The sequence below is a fragment of the Bombina bombina genome, chromosome 2 (assembly GCF_027579735.1).
Source record: "Bombina bombina isolate aBomBom1 chromosome 2, aBomBom1.pri, whole genome shotgun sequence".
Lineage (NCBI taxonomy): Eukaryota > Metazoa > Chordata > Amphibia > Anura > Bombinatoridae > Bombina > Bombina bombina.
Window position 1 is genome coordinate 614368596 of NC_069500.1, and position 22867 is coordinate 614391462.

General features: G+C 36.4%; 1 protein-coding gene across 1 annotated transcript in view; it reads right to left on the reverse strand.

Annotated features, from left to right (window-relative positions):
* Nucleotides 1-997: 997 nt before the first annotated feature.
* RFX3 (regulatory factor X3) overlaps nucleotides 998-22867 on the reverse strand; it is a 445346-nt gene continuing 423476 nt past the window's right edge. Inside the window, 2 exon segments of the mRNA XM_053702543.1 lie at nucleotides 998-1239; nucleotides 3807-3849. Coding sequence (XP_053558518.1) covers nucleotides 998-1239; nucleotides 3807-3849 — 285 coding nt within the window.

Below are 22867 nucleotides of genomic sequence, written 5' to 3' on the forward strand. Positions count from 1 at the left end.
CATTGTTTTTCTCTTTTTTTTTTTTTCTTTTTTTCTTTAGCATTTATACCGTGTTATGTTAGTTTAACTTAACAGCATATAGCATCTGTGCAATGGCGCCCAGTATATAATCAGTAGTATTCCAACGGAGTATGTGAGGGGAACACTCAAAGACATTTCCATAGTACCAGGCCTTAAGTGCTCTGCATTTGCAAAGTATTTCTGGCCCACATTAAGTATGCAGTATCTTGAAGTGACCCACAGAGTTTACAAATACCGATCTAAAATAGATGGATACAATTAACGGAAGTCGTTTGTGGTGCTGACTGTTAAAACAAAAGCATACTTTCCACTTATAACACGACTTACAACTTTAGCTGACTGTGTCTTATGCCGTTCAGACAATGCGTATTTACTTCTTGTGTACTACAATACAACAGCTAGAAACATTAACCCTCAGACGAATAAACATCTTACACAGATATTGTCTTACATAGATATGGGGGTCTCCCATGTAGTTTTCATGTTGTTGCTGCCACGTGATACTCTTCCAGTGTAAACTATCATCATTTTCTTTAAAACAAGTGCATCAAAATTAAAAATAAAAATAAAAACATGACAGAGACAATGTTAAAATATCAAAATAAAAAAAAGAGTTCTAGAATAAAACATTTAAAACTGTAATCTGCTGGAAAATAAAGTACAATGCAAATAAAAAAATATGAAAGATATAAAATAAATCAAGACCTGGCAGAAAAAAAATCCATTGTTTTGTACATTGTAAGAGGTGAAAAGAACTGTGCTTGGGGCAAAGTTGACAAAAAAAGTTAAAGTCAAACAAGGAAAATTTGACAACAGTCGACCTTCAGGCATATTCTGTTCTACTGCTGTACTCTTAAGCCCAACACACAAATATACATATATATATATATATATATATATATATATATATATATATATATATATATATGTATTTATATATATTTATACACTTCTGTTTTGAAATGTTTCATATCCTTTAGACTGCAGTATATGTATTCCCAGTAGTACTGCACTGCCTGATGGTCTGAGTGCTTGTGACGATGTGCTCACTGTGCAGTTGGTTAAGAACCAGGGTCTGCTGAACGCTGCCCTCTAGTGATGGCTGCATGCAGCCCACCTGGAATGCTTGGCTCAGTTCATTTTTTTCCCTCTTGGCTTGAGGCTCTCCAGAGTCATCAAGATCCTCATCCATCTCACTGTCCACATCACTTCCTTCATCTACATAAAGTGAAAAAATAAATAAATACAAAACTAGCATAAACAAAGAATTCATCAACTGTGTATGTTAGAGAGAAATCACATACATTATAAATGATGCTATCATTTTCTTGCAAGAACTGTAGGGTACACAGTTATGTCTTTATCCAAAGCTGAAACTACTTTACTTTGAATCTGATATAACCTGGACACTGTATATTAATGGGGGTTCATGTTCTGCAAATGTTACACTAAACTAAAGTTAGAGATCATTCCACAACAAAGGCAAGTGTAAGTTGAGGGGTATTTAATGCCCCCGATCAAGCGCTAACTCCGCTAGAAGTAAGGTTTTTGCTTGTGTCGGGTAGCGCTCTTATTACAAGTTGAAAATAAGGTTTTCGCTTGGGAACTAACCGTAAAAAGACGAAGTTAGAATATTGTATGGGTGTTAATGTATTCCCCAAGAGAAATCAATAGAGCAAAAGAAGTGGGGGGAAAACCCTACTAACGCACAAACACAATCGCATATTCTCATGTGTGCTAACCCAACATGAAAATATGAATATTTCACATTCCAATGTTCTTCACATAGCAGGCTATGTTCTATTTATTCATAAATACATATTTCTATATATATCTGAGGGCATTTTGGCAAAATATAAATCTATACCTATATATTTATATGATTATATATAGGTATAGGTAACATAGTAACATTGCAGATGAGGTTGAAAAAAGACCGACGTCCATCGAGTTCAACCTATACAAATCTAAAATATATACAAAAAGCTCCAGTTAAGCTTAAATAATCCCACTAAAAGGTGACCCATTTAATACTAGCAATCATATCCATGAATTGTGTTTATAGACAGAAATGTATCCAAATACTTTTTAAATGTATCTAGGGTATTGACATTCACTACCTCCTTTGGTAATGAGTTCCACAATTGTATTGCTCTTACAGAGAAAAAATGTATATACATATAAGGTATATACATACATACATATATATATATATATATATATATATATATATATATATATATATATATATATATCAATATCTATTTATAAATACATAGTACATATTCTTCTATGTGCAGAACATTGGAATGTGAAATATGTACAGTAAATGCATATTTTAAACCTTTATTGAAGGGGCAGTCTAGTCAAAATTAAACTTTCATGATTCAGATAGGGCATGTAATTTTAAACAACTTTCAACTTTTGTTGAAGAAATAGCAATGCACATGTGTAAGCCAATCACTCAAGGCCTCTATGTGCAGCAACCAATCAGCAGCTACTGAGCATATCTAGATATGCTTTTCAGAAAGTGATATCAAGAGAATGAAGCAAATGAGATAATAGAAGTAAATTAGAAAGTTGTTTAAAATGACATGCCCTTTCTAAATCACAAATGAAAAAATTTGGGTTTCATGTCCCTTTAAATATAAATATTGCTCCAATGCACTTATATCTATCTATATGTGTTTACATATGTATTTATGTTTTTATATGTGCATATATGTCTGTAAATACATATATTCACATATAAATACATATGCGCACACACACATGTATATATATATAAACGATCGTCTGGGGTTGTTGTTTCTCTTGTTCAGAGAAGAATCTCCTGGTATTTCGGCGCTGGACTGTCATTGGGCAGGGTCAGACTGATATGCTACGTTTCACGGACGCTTCCTCAGAGGGGGACCGACAGGGGCAGCTTTGTCTCTCCTGTTGTTCGTTTTTAATTTGCTTACTCTTGTGGAAAATAAGTTTACTAAGTGGTTAAAATTATATCCTCTAATCCTTTACTGCTATATGTAAAAATTAATGCAGCCCTCGGATTGTAAGGGCTTAGTTAACTTAAATTCTAACGGATTGAGGATACTTAACAGTGAACATATTTACTTTATGGCTATTATGCAAACCATAGAGTTTAAGTGGTTTTAATTCGCAGCTTTTGCTACTGTATGAGTGTGAGTTCCTTAGTTGAATTAATAAACTTTAATGTATGAATGATTGGGAACGATTTTATTATTTTGAACACTTTATGAATTTAGTAGAGTTAAAGTTTGATAATATATAAGTGGAATTATTCTCTCTTTAAAACTTTGTTGTACTCTCAGTTACAACTAGTTTGCCTAGTTGTTCCCAGACAGTCATGTCATCCTTATGTAAAACTCTAAAGTGAGTTGCAGCCATATCCCTCTAAGCACATTGGACAAGGAGTCCACGTCTGGTTTCGTTATATACACACACACATATATATATCAATAGATAGATAGAGAGATAGATACACATATACATATATCAATAGATAGATAGAGAGATAGATACACATATACATATATCAATAGATAGATAGAGAGATAGATACACATATACATAGAGGGCAATGTCACCCTTTGTACTATTCTGACTTAGAGCTCAAGTACAAAAACATGTTTCATGTTTCAGTACACACTCAGATTATGATTTTAATAATATTAGTGGAAGATATCCTTCATGATTCAGCACTGCAGAACATTCACATATTAATCATGTTTTATCGGAGAAATTAGGTTTTGAACGATAATTACCTTTCTCCATATTTCCAGGAGATGCATCATTTAAGTCACCAAACTAGAAAAAGAAGAGAGGACAAGAGTACATTATATAAAAAAAGTCCCGTTATCTATTAAAAAACACTATTTTTGTAAAGAAAACCATTTATGACATAGGGGCCGATTTATCAAGGGCCGAATGCTCCTCAACTGGTCCGCTGCCTCTGAGACTGCAGACATCAATCCGCCCGATCGTATACGATCGGGTTGATTGACACCCCATGCTAGCAGCCGCAAATCTGCAGGGGGCGGCATTGCACAAGCAGTTTTATTAGAACTGCTTGTACAATGTTAAATGCCGACAGCGTATGTTGTCGGCATTCAGTGATGTCCGCCAGACTTTGATAAATCGGCCCCCAAGTAACCAAGTAAATAAAAAATAAATAAAAATACTATTTGTGCCGAACTTGTGCTTGCTGAAAAAAAAGGGATTATTACATATCAGAAAAAAACATCAAAGTAATATGCATGTGTTATCATGGTACCATACAGTGTAATGTAGAACGTAAAAATGTTGCATTAGAACGTTTGTAGCCCAGTAAGGAGACAATATTCAAAGGGATTTGAAATTGCAATGTGACATACGGTGGCGTATTGAGACAATCTTACCAAAGTGAGAACTTAAGTATTTAACTAAAATTAAATTAGAAGAAATGTACAATAAGTTAAATGAGATAAATTGTGAAGAATGTATTTATTATCTGAACAGGAGGAAACAAGAGACTGAATTAGTAGATTGTTATTTTTGTATCATTTTGAATAGATTGAAATATAGAACGTTGTGAGACATAGAGAACTGAGTAGGAGGGGATCGTGTATTATCATTTTATCACAATCATTATCGCCTGTTGATGTAGAATTCTTTTCTTAAGTGCAAAAAAATATAATTTCTCTCAAGGTTCTGCAATATTATTATTACTCATTATCTCTCCAAATAAAACTTTTAAAGAAAAAAGTAACATGATCTTGGATCAAATAACAACCACTTAGAAGCTATGCACATTTTTTTTTTATGTTTATTAAATTGTTATTGTATTTTAACATATTCTGATATAAAATGACAAACTAAATATCAATTACTTTCATGAGGTCAAATTCATACTGTTCAGAATAAAAATTAATATGACTCTTGGGAAATTAGGGTCCAACACATAAACTAAATTGCTACAGTCCTTTGCAATTAGACATGGAAGAAAGTATCTGTAGAAAGGATCCTCATTTCAGAGACAAAAAACATTTTTATTTTGGTCCGTGGGAATCTATGGCATGCCAAAGTATTATATCTAAATTAATCATTGCATTGGTTGCCTAACAGATAATAAGCCATGTTTTTTTTGTGGATATCTGATATTTATCTCCTATATTTAATACAGATATAAACCCCTTTATCCAGACTGCTTGGGACTGGAAAGGGTTTGGATTTTGGAATAGTTTTATCTGTAAAATGGAACAGCTTGGAGAACAGTCTGGAGAGGGGATGGGATCAAGTTTAAACAACAATATCTTATGTCATTAAGGCAATATTTACATATCATAATACAGCTTATACATGTAACTAAAGGTAGTTTTATACCATTTTTAAATCAGAAAGGTAATATTTGCTGTTTTAAATAAATATAGACGCAGGTGGATTTTGGAATTATGGATTTGGGGATTTGTACCTGTATTAGTAAAGGGATGTAGGACTTGCCCATTCTCCTCAAATAATAAACTCAAACCCACTACAGATATGGCATTCAGAAATGCACTTTTACTTTCCTGGACTATTAAATAATGCCAAAGTTTTGATTGTGGCTGAGACTGCCACAGCTGCGGCGGCTTCTCCTTCTGCTCCGATCGAGTACTACACCTGAACAGCTGGTACCGGAGTGTGGTCAGGGACACCCTCAGGGCTACGGAAGGCCACTTGGAGTTTAAGTGGCAAAGTTTCAACCGTCAGACGGGCTGCCTGCCGAACAATGGCTCCGGAGTGGTTTTACTTCTGGCACTGGCCGACAGCAAGCTCTGTGTCAGCGCTTACTTTATCAGCAGGCCTCTTCTACTGGATCGCATCAGGAGAGGGCTCAAGCCATTATTCGCCGGAGCGACAAACTGTCTAGAAACCGTAGGAGACTAAGGAGGGCTATTAGAGGGCCTAGAAGGCACATGTCGCGAATCGCCATTTTGGTTCAGCAAGTAAGTGCGCAACCATTTACACACTCAGACCTGACAGCCCCGATCTTGCAACACATATCCACGGCTTGCAGTGTTGTAGGACATCCATTAGGTACAAAAATAAAAAAGGGAAAATTAACGCATAGGCATTCCGGACCTAACATTTATGGGGCTTAGTGCTTTCTGCTGTAGTGACAGAGATTTCCAGGTAGATACGACTCCATATCAGAGAGACAAACTTCAGAGCAAGTTATCAAAGGCCTGTTGAAGCCCATTAAAAAGCCTATATAATGGAAAAAAGGAGAAGGGCAGAAAAGAAGATACTGCTAACAAATATAGACTTTTCTGCTTTATCATCAATCTCTCCCTGTAGCCCCATACAGCTTGGGACTGTTCAAATTTTTGTGCACTCTTTATATGATTGCTAGTAGTAACCTATAAGAAGGTCATTCTGTTATACTACTTGCTCCCTGCCTGTGGGGCCCTAGGGACTCCCTAAATCTAACCTTAGGCCTACTCAGGCAAACTAAGCAGAGGATAATTGGACTGTAATTCTCTGAGACTCTCCCCCTCCATTTCCTGCTGTCTGCAGTGTCAGCGGGTCATATTCCCAAAACCATTTTCCGACCTGGTCCAGTAGTGACACCTGTCCCTGAGTGTAGAGTGACGTGGTTTGCCAATATCATTTTACAGAGAGCTGATCTGTGGCTTTAAGGAAAGCCTATCTTACGTATTTATCCTAACTGAGGATGAACCCTATCAAATAAATGTGACCTAGGGGGTCATAGGGGAGAACATCATATATAACTGCAGAGGTGAGAATAGATGTACAACGTCCATTGTTAACACACAGAGCTTCAGGATTCAGTTATAGTTAGTTCCTGCATTACAATGGTGCATTCCAACAAAAAGAAACAGAGACAATCGGATCATCCTAAGAGGACGGTTGCAGATCATTTTCATAGTAAAGCTCTACAGGACATGGATTGCTCAGATGAAGAGTCAAGAGACTCATTACTAAGTCTTAAAGACCATGCAGAAAATGGCATGTCTGTGTCGTCTAGACATGTTGATAGTGATAACTTGGTGATGGAATCTATCAAAGCTCTTTCTTCTAAAATGAACACCCATTATACTTCACTAAAAAGCGAAATAAAAAGTTCTATAATTGAATTAAAGAGAGATATTAACGCCCTGGGAGAAAGGTCAGAGATCATAGAAAGGAGACAGGAAGATCTTTCTGTGGATCATGCCAACTTATTATCCTATTCGCAAAACCTGGCCAAACAGATAGCTGACTTGGAGACAAAGTTAGCAGATCTACAAGATAGATCCCGTCGTAACAATATCAGAGTACGAGGGATACCAGAAGATATTTACTCAGCAGAGCTTACTTCCTTTTTATTGGGTCTTTTTAAGGTGCTTCTGGAGACATTCCAAGGAAAATAATATAGAGTATATAGAGCGCTCAGACCAAGAAGTGTTGCATCTGATCAACCAAGGGACGTGATCATCCAATTACATTACTTCACCTTCAAAGAAAAGCTCATAAGAGCAGCATTCAACACGAAAACCCTCCCTGACATGTATAAAAATATACAGCTCTACCAAGACCTATCAGCTCATACACTTTCCAGGAGAAGATTATTTGTGACCCCATCTACAGACATCACAAAAGGATTGTGAGTTCCTGCACCAGTGTGGGACCCACTGCCAATAAGAGGAAATTCTTCTTTTAAAAGAAAAGATCTGAATATTGAAAGCATCTAACTCATGGTGGGCAAGTAGAAAAATGTACATTATATCCTTTTACAGGTATTGTAATTTAGACCTTTCATTGCTCATATTTCCAGTTGTGTCTGTTATGTAGACCTACCAAGAAAACTGGGCTTCAAAACCAAAAGTGGGACTTGGACATGTTGCAAAAAGTTTTAGTTTTATGAAGCTATAAAGAAACATTGCTGTCTTGGGTCTTTGCTTTTAGACTGTTCTGAGACTTTTTCACTACATTACTGTGTAGCTTTGCCTCTAAAGTCTTTCCACAGCAGATGGTTATCCGATTTTAGCTGAGAGGTATTGCTTATTCTTCATAATGCTAGGTTTACATTGTACTTATTAACCAGCTTTTCTTTCATAGCTAGGCACACTCAGAAGACAGAATTGGTATCTCCTCCATAGTTGTGGGACATATTCTCATAAACCTAGTTTAGTATGTTATGGAGTCTCAGTATGGAACACTAGGATGGATCTATTGATTGTATTAAGTTTTAAAATTCATGCTAATGTTACATTTCTATTACCTGTTTTCTCCCACAGCTGAAGCCCAGTTGGTATCAAATAAGGTATCTGATGTTTCTAGTTAGAGAAAATGTTTTGTTTAATTAGTTAATGATGGGATTAACTATCTGCACCATACTTATATATTCTCAAAATTTGATGTCTCTCCCCGACCCCTTTATCCCCTATTTACAGTTACTTTCACTTGTAGGTTGTTGGCGAACGGCAACGCACTACTGACTACTATTCACGTTCTAGCTGATGAGATTTCAAAATCCGTCCCCCCATATTAACACCTAGTAACTTGCTACATAGATAGATATTTCTACTTCAGACAATATGTCTATAATACACCCAGTCTTTTGATTGGGTATTTTTTGGGGCGGCTCTGGTCCGCTATTTTCCAACATATTTCCTGATAAGATAGTTTAACACTCATAAACCAACAAAATAAACTCAACATATGGAGTCTGCCTCCACAGAATTGATACTAGAGAGAGTTAACCCGTGGCAATCCAGACCTAACTAGATGTTTCTTTAACAGTACTATACATCAGGGAGAGGTACCCATACTTCTTCTTATATCCTAATCAACCCCCCCTTTTTTATCCTTCTCGCCCTACACATGGCGGACATAAGATTTCTAACTCACAACATGCAAAGCTTAACACTCCTACTAAAAGAAGCCTTTTAACAAATAGCTTAAAAAAAACAATATAGATATTGCATTTTTACAAGAGACTCACTGGGTGCACGCAAAAGATGGAACGTTTAAATTTCGCAACTATTCGCAGGTCATAGCAGCATCTCATGACTCTAAATCGAGAGGGGTAGCTATAATATTCAAAGACACTCTCGCCTTGGAGATAATATATATTGAACGAGATACACAAGCCCGCTACATCATATTAGTGTGTAAGATTAACAATGTCTTATTTACTCTGGTAAATGTTTATGTCCTGAATACAGGTCAACTTAGGTTCCTTAGGAAGCTCATGAAGTTGGTGTCTGCTGTCAGGCAGGGAGAATTAGTGTTGGGAGGAGATTTTAATCTTGTCTGGGCCTCCGAAATGAATAGATTGCTTCCCTCAGCAATAAAAACAGAAAGGTCAGTAGGGTCTCTCGCTCAGGCCTTCCAGAAATTGATGGCACAGCACCAATTATATGATACCTGGCGAGCACTAAATTCAGTAGAGAAGGACTTCACCTTTTACTCAAATCTACATAAGTCTTATTCTAGAATAGATACCTTCTTTTCCTCCTCAAGATGGTTGGACAGGGTATCACAATCCAAGATTCTGCCTTTTTATTGGTCAGACCAACACTCAGTGTTAGTAGTTGTAGGGGGAGGAACACAGGAGGTAGGACCCTCCTGGAGATTAGCTGATTGGCTTATAGGAACTCCCATGCAGAAAGATGATATTGATAAAACAATTAAAGATTTCTTAAATCCCAATGATAATGGCCAAACCTCAATACAGATTCTCTGGGCCGCATTTAAGGCTTACATTAGAGGTTATTTCATCAAACAGGTGGTGATAGCAAAGAAAAGAAGGGGGGGATCATTAGCCGAGCTGACTAGTCTTGAAAAAGATCCAGAAGGATCGAAACGCGTAGATTCTAACTGATATTCACGGCTCAGGTCCCTAATCAGTGAGTTTAATACCTAATTAGCCAATTTCAGAAAAGCATATTGCACTATGTTTGTTTATTTTTTCACTTAGGTTTAAAGATTTATGGATACACCTAGAGTGGATTATATTTGTGCCATTTGAAGAACAGTTGGACAACTCTCCTTAGGATACGGATCATAAGGATATTTTTTCAAAAAAGACACTAACTTTCACCTTGATTATTACGATTACATATCTATTTTTCACTTGGACTATTTTTTCACTTGAATTATTATTATTTTTCAACTTTTTTATTCATTTATTCACTCTCACATCACATGTGAATATTGACATTAGAAACCTTTTGAAAGGGTGTACACCTAAAGGTCTTATTTTTATACCTTTTTTGGAACTCTCAGCACTAACTTTTTTATACACAACTTTTTTATACACATTTTTTACACACTCAATTTATTATTGTATTTCTATCAACACAAGTATTTTAAGTAATTTTAAGGTACTGATATTCCATTACCTTTATTTTTATATATATATTATATTTAGCGGACCCAGGCATAACCATAATATAAAGAGAGATTGTTATTATTATTATAATTTAGGAAGACTGCTGCCATTATTGTTATATTGAATGTTTTAAAGTTCTGTTTTTAGCATTTCCTTGAGATAAAGGACTATTCTTATATATTCAGGGCCCATTTTTATCTGAAGATTTTGTGATTGTTTTTATAATTACTCTTATTTTTTGTGGAATAAATATGTATACATTTTAATCTTACCAAGTTCATTTCTTGAATACCCCTTTGACTATACACAGCTAAGATTCCGTTAAGGAGATCTAAGCGCTCCTTCTAGCCTATAGAATTTGTTTAACCTCTTAAGATCCGATCGGGAGATTTTGCACATAGGAGCTGGTGTAGTGGCACTTTTTGGCGCTGGAGCTATATATTTATTTTTTACGTTTTCTACCTCCCAAAGGTACCGAGGCTACCCCAAATCCCCTTACATCAATTGCGTATGCTATCTTTTCCATGGGATTTGCCTAACGCTGGTATTACGAGTCTTGGAAGAAGTGAGCGGTAGACCCTCTCCTGTCAAGACTTTGACCGCATTTAAAAGTCAGTAGTTAAGAGTTTCATGGGCTAACGCCGGAACATAAAACTCTTAGCTTAAGTGCTACAAAGTACACTAACACCCATAAACTACCTATTAACCCCTAAACCGAGCCCCACTACCACATCGCAAACACTAAAATAAAGGTTTTTAACCCCTAATCTGCCGACCGGACATCGCCGCCACCTACATTATACCTATGAACCCCTAATCTGCTGCCCCTAACATCGCCGATACCTACATTATATTTATTAACCCCTAATCTGCCCCCCCAACGTCGCCGCCACCTACCTACATTTATTAACCCCTAATCTTCCGACCCCAACGTCGCCGCTACTATATTAAATTTATTAACCCCTAAACCTAAGTCTAACCCTAATTCTAACCCCCCTAACTTAAATATAATTTAAATTAAACTAAATTAATTTAACATAATTAAATAAATTAATCTTATTTAAAACTAAATACTTACCTATAAAATAAACCCTAAACTAGCTACAATATAACTAATAGTTACATTGTAGATATCTTAGGATTTATATTTATTTTACAGGCAACTTTGTATTTATTTTAACTAGGTACAATAGTTATTAAATAGTTATTAACTATTTAATAACTACCTAGCTAAAATAAGTACAAAATTACCTGTAAAATAAATCCTAACCTAAGTTACAATTACACCTAACACTACACTATCATTAAATTAATTACCTAAACCACCTACAATTATTTACAATTAAATTAAATAAACTAAATTACTAAAAACAAAAAACACTAAATTACAGAAAAAAAGAATTACAAGAATTTTAAACTAATTACACCTAATCTAATCCCCCTAATAAAATAAAAAGCCCCCCAAAATAAAAAAAATCCCTACCCTATACTAAATTACAAATAGCCCTTAAAAAGGGCCTTTTGCAGGGCATTGCCCCAAAGTAATCAGCTCTTTTTCCTGTAAAAAAAAAATACAATACCCCCCCAACATTTACAACCCACCACCCACACACCCAACCCTACTCTAAAACCCACCCAATCCCCCATTAAAAAAACTAACTCTAACCCCCTGAAGATCACCCTACCTTGAGCCGTCTTCACCCAGCCGGGCACAAGTGGTCCTCCATATGGCAGAAGTCTTCATCTGATTGGGGCTGAAGAGGTCCTCCAGACGATAAAAATCTTCATCCAGGCGGCATCTTCTATCTTCATCCTTCCGGAGCAGGTCCATCTTCAATCCAGCCGACGCGGAGCATCCTCTTCAAACGAAGTCCTAACGAAGAATGAAGGTTCCTTTAAATTACGTCATCCAAGATGGCGTCCCTTGAATTCCGATTGGCTGATAGAATCCTATCAGCCAATCTGAATTAAGGTAGGAAAAATCCTATTGGCTGATGTAATCGGATCCCACCTCCAAAGATGTGGTCCTGCTCCCACCAACCCATATAAATTGGATTAAAATGTAACTAGTGTTTGCGAGGCGGGAGTGCGACGGTTTACGGGTTAACACATTTATTAAAGTGGCGGCGATGTCCGGTCGGCAGATTAGGGGTTAATAATTGTAGGTAGGTGGCGTGACATTGGGGGCGGCAGATTAGGGGTTCATAGGGATAATGTAGGTGGCGGCAGTGTCCGGAGTGGCAGATTAGGGGTTAATAATTATAATGTAGGTGTCAGCGATAGCGGGGGTGGCAGATTAGGGGTTAATAAGTGTAATATTAGGGGTGTTTAGACTCGGGGTTCATGTTAGGGTGTTAGGTGTAGACATATTTTTTATTTTCCCATAGGAAACAATGGGGCTGCGTTAGAAGCTGAACTCTGCTTTTTTGCAGGTGTTAGGTTTTTTTCAGCCGGCTCAGCCCCATTGTTTCCTATGGGGAAATTGTGCACGAGTACGTTTAGCCAGCTTACTACTACCGTAAGCAACGCTGGTATTGAGGTGAGATGTGGAGCTAAATTTTGCTCTACGCTCACCTTTTTGCGGCTAACACCAGGTTTAAAAAAACTTGTAATACCAGCGTTGTCTTAAGGTAGCGTTAGAAAAAAAAGGTTCGTTAGCAAAGCACCCTTGTTAACGCCAAACTCGTAATCTAGGCGCATGTACTTCCAGGCACATACTCCAGAAACCAATCAGAAAAGGAGGGCTTGCTCTTCCGAATCCAATTCTTTATCACGATGCAGCACGTCTCTCACACATATTAGGTTGGGGCAACATTACAAACCCTCCTAGGTGGCAGGATGTGGAACTTGCCTTAATACCTTGCACTATACAGCTGCCGGACCTGATCTGGATTTCATCTCATTACAGAAGGAGTATGGAAATTGATCACACTATACTGCTGGATAACTTAAACTTTTGGGATAAAATTAAACATCTTTACAATGTAGCTCCACACCCTTTACTAATCCTCTCTGTTCGGAGTATAATAGGTTGCATGCAAGAAACTCACAACACCTTTTGGGATAGTCTGGGTTCCCTGCGGGTCAGGGACCTATGTATAAATGGTAGGTGGTTAAGCCCACAATTATTCATAGAAAGATATACAGTACTCCCAAAATATCAATTTGAGGTTTTTTGATTCATCAGTTTGCTGAGACTTTGGGGTTTCCAAAAGGAGGGCCTGAGAGAGCTGACTAGGTGAGAGAACTTTTGGCTAAGAGGCCGTAGGACAGGAGGAATCCTGTCTTTCAACTATTATACTATTACAGATGATCAGAAAGAACTTATCTCCACTCCTCAAAGAGATTGGGAAAAAGACCTTGGCTTGTCAGTAGACACCGACTTTTGGAATAGGGAACTAGTTTTTGGTAGGAAAGCTTTACACAGCCCTGCTCTTTGGGAGCTACAGTATAAGGTTGCGGTAAGATGGCACTTAGTACCAACAGATTTACATAAAATTTTTCACAATGTCTCACCTTTATGTTGGAGAAATTGTGGTCAGTTAGGTACATGTGTTCACATACGGTGGAAATGCCCTAGACTTAGACCATTTTGGTGGGAATGTTAGATTACTAAGAGACATGAACTTCAATATTTCTTAAACGCCAGAGTTAGGTTTACTACACTTGTCTCTTCCAAAGATGACCTTACCTAGGAAACTGTTTCTTACTTATTTCTTAACATCAACCAAATTGATTATAGCCAGTGAGTGGAAACAATCAATGCCGCCCACACTTCAAGTGGTTATTACCCACATGAAATGTATAAAGAAAATTGAAGAATATGTATATAGAATTAAAGATAGGCTTCATATTTATTTTGAAGTTTAGTCTCAATGGAATGAAATGTTCCAAGATTAAATCTAATTACTTCTTCCTGATCTTTGTTAAGATGTCTAGTTCAAACATTTCCTTATTTTTCCATTTTTTTTTTTTTGGTTCCTCCTTAATATGTCCTTTTTCTTTAAATTAGGAGAAGTGAGGTGTGAGTCCTTTGAACACAGGTTTCAGTCAATTCTTAGTGATTGCCATAGGTCCATTGTTATAGATTATATTTCTAATATACAAAATCTATCTTAATGTTAGCCAATTTACATTCCAAACATAGCAGTTATAAAATGTAACAAAGGCTTTACTTAGCCTAGCATCTAGTACTATCTCTATAACAGGCAAAACATAAATTCTATTATTATGATTATTTCTGTTGCTATGGTTTTATTGTTTGTGAGAAATAAGTAGTTTTCATGTTCATATACCTTAACAAATTAAAAATAAGGTGCATACCGAGGATAATGTTAAAGCTAATGTTAATTTTATTATCATAATTTGATTAATCACAAGCATACAGCTATTAAGTGAACAAAAAGAGATAGTTGATGTACCCATGATATGGCTGTGCCTTTTGCCTGTACTGTAATCTTTATTTGTATTTATTTTATCTTTTTTTTGTAGTGTATCTCGTTATCCTCCTCTGTGATTATATACATGTTTTGTCACCTCAATAAAAACTATTGAAATAAAAAAATATATATCTATTCCAACCCATTAAGGACCCAATGACCTAAAGCTGTCTGATCTGGTGAGATTACCTAAGCAGTCTCGTCAGTTCTTTGAGGTAATTCAAAGAATTTTAGAAAGGCACATTTTTGCTTGAAAATTGTTTATCTAGCTATGCAAAGGTCTGGATGTTAAGGAAAAACACATACTTAGCAATATAATGCTAAATAAAAGCCCTCCAAAGGCTTTGGGTGATTTCTCTCCAAGCTGGTGGGTATTTGATCACCAGGCCTTAAAAGGGTCATGTTCAAGTGTACCTGAAAGGCTATTTCAAGTTCTGAGCAATCAGACCTGCGTGTACATTTTGACAACTAAATGGTCACGTCAAATTCAACAGACAAAGGGTGTTGATAAAATGCAAAACTGGCCTTTTCAACATGTTTGTAAGTTTTTCAAAACAATTTGGAAAAATTCTATTATCTTGCACATGTGCCATACACTTTGAAATGGACAAATATACCATTTTAAATATATATATATGAAGATGTGGTCTAAATTAATTAGACCTATATTTATTACTATTGTATAGTGCCTCAGTACTGGACGAGGCATGTATATATATATATATATATATATATATATATATATATATATATATATATATATACGGTAAAGGAAGGCACTCACTGGTCTTTACTTCAAAAAAACTTTAATAAGCGTGTCGTGTCGGGGACACACTCCCCTTCCTCAGACAAAGAACAAACTGCAAGTGACTTGACATATAAAGCCAAACAAACCCCTCCCAGTGAAAATTGCGCCAAAAAATTATTTATTTATCCATTATTTTTTGTATTATTTATGATTTATATTTATTTTTATTTATTAGTATTATTATTTTAGTTTTTTTTATTTTCCCATTATTATTATTATCATCTTATTTTATTTTATTTTGTTTTGTTTTATTCAGTTCTATTTGTAATGCTGATATTTTATTGTTGAGGCCTTATAGCACTATTTGGGGAGTACTTAGAGGTTATAATGATTGCATATACAGTGACTCTAGTTAGGGATTCAACCATGTATTCATACAAATAGCTGCAGTATTAACATATGCCGCTTGGAGTCAGTCTGACTTAGCATTGAACTTAATGAACTCATTCTTTTACTGGGCTTTGCAGGGCTGAGATCCTAGTATGTATCGGTAGTAAGGGTATTTGCTTTACCGGGTCTAGTCTATCAGTGTGTAGCGTCACCATGGCTACCTGGTATTTAACACAGTGTGTAGCCACATGACGTCATCACACAGTGTCGGCTGTGTGCATCTTAGATGTTCATCGGGCGGCCACGCTGTCATTCCAGGTATGTGGTGTTTGTGCCACGATTACAGTAATAATTGCTTATCGGGTGTGTTCTTCCTTAAGTAAATAAGTTAGAATAGCTTATCGGGTATGTTCTTCCTTAAGTAAATAAGTTAGATATGGCTGCGCCACAATGTATTTAACACTACTTTGATTGATATATGAATCTCAGGCTGCATTTATAGCCGCATTGCCTTATCTTGTTGTTGTTATATAAGGCAGTATGAATACTCTGCTTACACTTTACAGTACGGCATTTTTATCTTCTTTGAAGTGATTATCATTTATGGTCTTGTAACTCTGCCCATAGTATTTATTACATTATCTTTTAGTATTATTTGATAGGGATATACTAGAGATTAGGTTGTTTAATCAGAGTTTATATTCAGGTTATCCAGGGGGCTGACAATGCGCACACAATCTTGATTATATACACTATTATATACACTTTGATATAGTCACTATTACACCTGTTTATAGATACAACACATGTGCTAGGGGACACACAGGTATTCACTTACTTTGTGATTAGGAGAATTTATGCTTTATTCTCCTTATATTTCTAACATATTAGTATGATATGTTTATTATTACACCTGTTTGTTTTGTTCACTTCATATGGCTATTTGTTTATGCTGCTCTTTAATATAAGTTTGTCCACATGTGTTTTGATGTTTTGCTTAATTGATGCTTAATATGATTTTTAATATGTTTTATTGTGGATATCATATTGTTTGTTTAACAGCAGTGGTTGCAATTAATTTGCATTAGTAACACTGATCACATGACTAGAATGTTGTTGAGGATCACCATGGTAACGGTTTTGGCGCAATTTTCACTGGGAGGGGTTTGTTTGGCTTTATATGTCCAGTCACTTACAGTTTGTTCTTTGTCTGAGGAAGGGGAGTGTGTCCCCGAAACGTCACGCTTATTAAAGTTTTTTTGAAGTAAAGACCAGTGAGTGCCTTCCTTTACCGTGTATATTTACCTGCTGGCACCCTGGCATCAGGATTTGTAAAGTGAGAGTGCTCTCTATCTACATATATATATATATATATATATATAAATATATATATATATATATAAACAAAGCAAAGAGACAACATTCACTGGCCCTTTCTTCAAACAGGCTTTAATACATGGTGAAGTTTTTTGTCTGAGGAAGGGGAGAGTTTCCTCGAAAACATGCACCATGTGTTAAAGCTTGTTTGAAGAAAGGACCAGTGATCGCGTTATTACTGGACTTTGTGTGTGTGTGTGTATATATATATTTATATTTTTTTATATATATATAAATAACATATCTAATAGACTAACACAAGTTATCTTGGACAGTAAATAGCATCTGCAGGAAACCCAAGAAAATGAAAATCATGGCTGCAACATCTAGGTGGTGTTTAGTAATCATACCCTTAAAATTATGTTTTTATTTCATACTCACATTTTTGTCTTTCTAAGATACAGTAAGTTTGTCTTATTAAACAGGTTTTCTATTACCAATCACAAATTTGTGATCAGGATTTTGTGATATCAGAAGAGAAAGTCAGAAAGAATTGGCCCCAGGGTTAGATAAAAAATTGCAAATAGTTGTATAGGCCAAAGTGTTTTAATTTAATGATTTTCTGTGTGTTATTTGCACCAATTGTGCTACTTAGGACACTATAGAAAGCACCACTTATGCAGGACAAGTCTTTGCTAAGCACTTTGCTGGACAATATTATGCTTCTGGGAAGAATAAGAGCCAGTATAAAAAGATGTGCCAGTGTAACAGAGAGGAGTGAGTGGGGTGCAGCCTCTTACAGTGCCAATAAGCTAAAGAGTGGGTGGTGCCCAACCAGAAGCAGACAAGGATAAATGGGGACCAGTTTGTACAGGCCCATGAGCCTTCTTTCTTGGGCGCCTTTTGGCCCATCCTCATATTACTCTCTCCTCACAATATTCTCTTCTCCATTCCTCTGACTGTCACACTTTCACCACCCCCCTTATATACTTACCCCCTTCTTATTTCTCACTCCCCACCTCAGTCATTCTTCGCACCAATCATACCTAACTCTCACAGCAACACATGCACTGTATTAAAGGGATATTGGCTTATTATGTATCATATCTCTAAGAGAGCGTTTTCAAAATGTATTAAAGCACTTTTTTTTTAAATGTATGTTTCTGCTTTAAAGTGAGCTGTGGTTATTATAACTAGCAGCTAGTCATCTGGAAGTACAACTACAGTTTTAGTGTTAATTTAAACATATTTTACTTAGCATTACTTCAACCAAAAAATATGAATAACAATTTCATGTTTAAACACTGCTTGCTCTTTCATATGCATGATAGTTTTTTTTAGAACAATGTCCCTTTTAAATCTATTTGTCTATTCTATTACCTATCTATCTAACCTATCTATCAACCACTAGTGTATTGTTAATAAACGTTAGATGTACTGTTTTGTTTAGTAATCTACTCCTAAATGGCCTTCCAAAACACTGCCTCTCCTCCCTCCAATCTATTATGAATGCTTCTGCTAGACTCATCCACCTAAGTCGCCGATCTACATCAGCTGCTCCGCTCTGCCAGTCTCTACACTGGCTCCCCATACACTCCAGAATACAATTTAAAGTATTAACCCTAACTTACAAAGCATTCAACAGTCTAACTCCCAACAATATTTCCTCTCTCATCGTGAAATATTCCCCATCCCATCCTCTTCTATCAACCTCTGACCTACGTCTCTCCACTCCTGTTTTTTCTACGTCCCATTCCCGCCTCCAAGACTTTGCACGTGCTGCTCCTGTCCTCTGGAACTCTTTACCCCACTCCATAAGACTGTCTCCAACCTTGTATAGCTTCAGACGCTCCTTGAAAACTCACCTATTCAGAGAGGCTTACCATCTCTCCTCCATCTCTCATCCAAACCAAACTAATATATGAACTGCCTGACTCACTGCTGCAACTACAACCAATGTGACAAGCTACCCCAACCTTATGTCTCTGCACCCTAAACCTGTAGACTGTTTAGATAGGGCCCTCTTCCTCCTGTACTAGATTTGTTTAGTTTTGTTATGCTTTGTATTTTATCAAAAATTCTTGTTATTGTATACCCCTATCATTGTACCCAGCGCTACGGGATTTGGCGGTGCTAAACAAATAAATGATAATAATAATAATAATAATAATAGTAATTGAAAATAAATTGTGAAAAAAAAATCTAAAACTTTTTTTGCTTTATTCATTGCCCCAAATAGCCTGACTGTCCCAGTCAGTGTTATTTTAACAATGCAGGTAAAATTCCTCTAAATAATATGAGTTTATATAGTATACAATAATGTGTAGTCTTTTGATGATGCAGTTTCCATTGGATGGTTAGAACACCCCTGCTTGGAGGTGTGTAAATAAAATACTCAAGAACTTGTTGATTAATGGAAATGCAACTTGGGCATGTTTACTAATTCATAAAGCTATTTAATTGACTGAAATTACATCAAAATCTAAACTAAACATCACCCAAGCTAAATACAATGTTTACTTGTATTTAGATATAACTAGTTGGTATAGGGCCACTGAAAAGTTCACAAACAAGACTTTTTTTGCAGTGAGATAACTACATCTCTTTTTCATTGATAAACATTATTATTCAGCTCTGGGAGGTGACAAGGTAAGATTATTTTTCCTGATATGTTTAGTTGTATGATAAAAATCTGATAAATTGCTTTACGTACTAACACTGCAAAATACTTTAGTATTAAATAGAGATATAAACATAGGTTTTATATTGGGATGAAAACATGGCAGGAGTAAGCATCATTTATTCCCATTGTGTGGACATTTGTACTACTCAGTAAGTCAGTAACCAGTGACATTTTGAATAATCAGTTAAAAGTGAGATACAATAGATACTGTTTACTAAGGAACTGTTCACTATATGCATGTGTGCGCATGCCCCATAAACACACACATAAATACGCACACACCTGTATGCATGTGTAGAAAACATGGATTCAGAGTAACCAATAAACATATTTCTTCAATCATGAAAATAAAACCATATTTCAAACTGGTGAGTGTATTGTATCATGCCGTCTAGAGGTAGGTAGAAATCTCACAGAACTCTTCATGGATTCCTTTTCCTCACACCCTTGTGTCTGCTGGCTTTAGTTTCCATATAGCTAAGAAAGAACATATTTTTGAGATAGAATGAGGTAAGAGAGAATTCATTCTGATTGGAATTCTTATACAGAGAATACAAAAGTAACAACAAATAGTTTACTGAATGATGGACCATCATATGGTACTACTTCAAGTTAAGAATGAATAACACTCCACCCAATTTGAAGACACTTTGGTCTGTGATATTGACAGTTCCCTTGGAGCTTTTTCTTTCCACCAACCTCTAGCTGTGAAATAACTCCACAAAGTCTCATATGCAACCAACCTAATGGTATCACTTATACAGCAACATCCATCAAACCACAATCATTATGCAATTCCTAAAACAGAAGTTAAACATTTTTGGAGGTAACTAAATATCTAAACAGTCTAAGAAACCTTTGTTTATTGGGGAAAAAAAGATCTGAATAGATAGAAGTATGAAGAAGATATTTATATTTATCTATATAGTCATGTATTGACCTCACTCTAGGAAAAGGATGCTAGAATGAAGAGACTCCCAGTTTGAAATGAGGTAACTTTACCAGATTTGAATTACATATGACCCCCATCTTTGTAACAATATAAAGGTTGAAGTGAATCCTCTACCAATGTTAACCAATTGAAATACTTTTAAAATATCCAAAAAGATCTTGAAACAAACAACACAACATAATCTCTCTTTCAATGTATCTTGAGAGATCTGAGTTGTGAATAAACATATAGGAAGCCTGATAAAATCTATTGGGTACCCCTAGCAAGCAGTACCTTTTACCTATTCATCCTAGATGTAAAGACTTGATAAATCACATCAGCATAAAATAGTTGGATGCAGCAATCCAAGAGGAGTAACCAGAACCTACATAGTTTCTTTCCAATGAAAAAGTTACAATGAACAAGCCACAGCTTTGTACTAACTCTTGGTACACAAAAGCTAGGGTAAAACAAACACAAACAGTTCCTTTCAAAGAAAATATATGAACGCATAATTCAAATATCTGCTTTTCAGGCTTTAAACCCCAAGGCCCCATGACTCTAGGGAAAAAAGACTATTAGGATCTTACACCCATACACAGCAAAAAGCTTACAGAAAAAAATATAGGTAGCTTAACCCAAACTATCTTATCAATATCTGCCCAGAGGGAATAGCTTGACATAAAAACTCTAAATTTGCATCTTGCCATTTATTACATAAATGAGCTTTGCATGCACCAATAATGCCAGTAGTTTGATAAATTTGCTCCGGATAGAGCTTGAGGCCCTGTGTTTCTGGTGAGCATGCAGGCTTGCCAGAAACACCAGTTATGAAGCAGCGGTCTGAGCAGGTGGACAGACATCGCCGCAATTCAACCTGATCGAGTATGATCGGGTGGATTGACACCCCCCTGCTGGCGGCTGATTGGCCGCGAGTCAGCAGGGGGCGGCCTTGCACCAGCAGCTCTTGTGAGCTGCTGGTGCAATGCTGAATATGGAGAGCGTATTGCTCTCCGTATTCAGCGAGGCCTGGCGGACCTAATCCGCACTGTCGGATCAGGTCCGCCAGACTTTGATAAATTGAGGCCTAAATAAGTTCATCTAACTTTCTGCAGCAAATCTTGTGCTACAAATATTACCAATATTACCTAACCTTAGAGGAGGGCAACTAAGCTTTAGCCTTCTCCACAGATGTAGCATGCACACCAGCTTCATGTGAAATTATCAGTAACAAAGATCCAAACATCAGCTGCTGGACTAATGGCAATTAGCAAAGTTTAAATGCATTTATATTCCAGTAAGCCGGAATATACCCTCACATTTTTCCTTGTTCGTGCAGTATTTAGATATCTGTGTGGGGTGACCAGCAAAGGTGGTCCCTGAGAGTGAGCCACAGTCCATAATCCCTTGAGAGTAATCCAAGGAAAACCTCTCATGTGAGACGGTTCTGCATGTTAGGGCCTGAAAGGACCACAGACATTCTTGACAGTGGTCAAGATGTAGCAGGATCTTTGCAATGTGAACCTATTTCCTTCAGGAGAATGCACATCTTTGTTTCTCAACCTATACAAATAAAAAAATACATGAAGACAAAGATGTGGAAAATTTCATTAAAAACGAGACGGCATAATACAACATTCTACCAACAAGTCTTGAAAAAGATTTAAAAAGATAGCAAGACAATATATGTGTGTGTTTCTGTATGTAGGTATATCTTAGGGTATTGTTTAAACCAGGGATGGGAAACCTTGGCCCTTCAGATGTTTCAGAACTACATTTCACATGATGCTCAACTGGACTTCAGAGTGCCTAAGCATCATGGGTAACGTAGTTCTAAAACATCAGGAGTGCCAAGGTTCCCCATCCCTGGTTTAAACATACAAATATACATACATATATAATACTTACAGATTATATTTATACGTAGAGACAAGAACAAAAAGGCAACAGTGTAAGAATA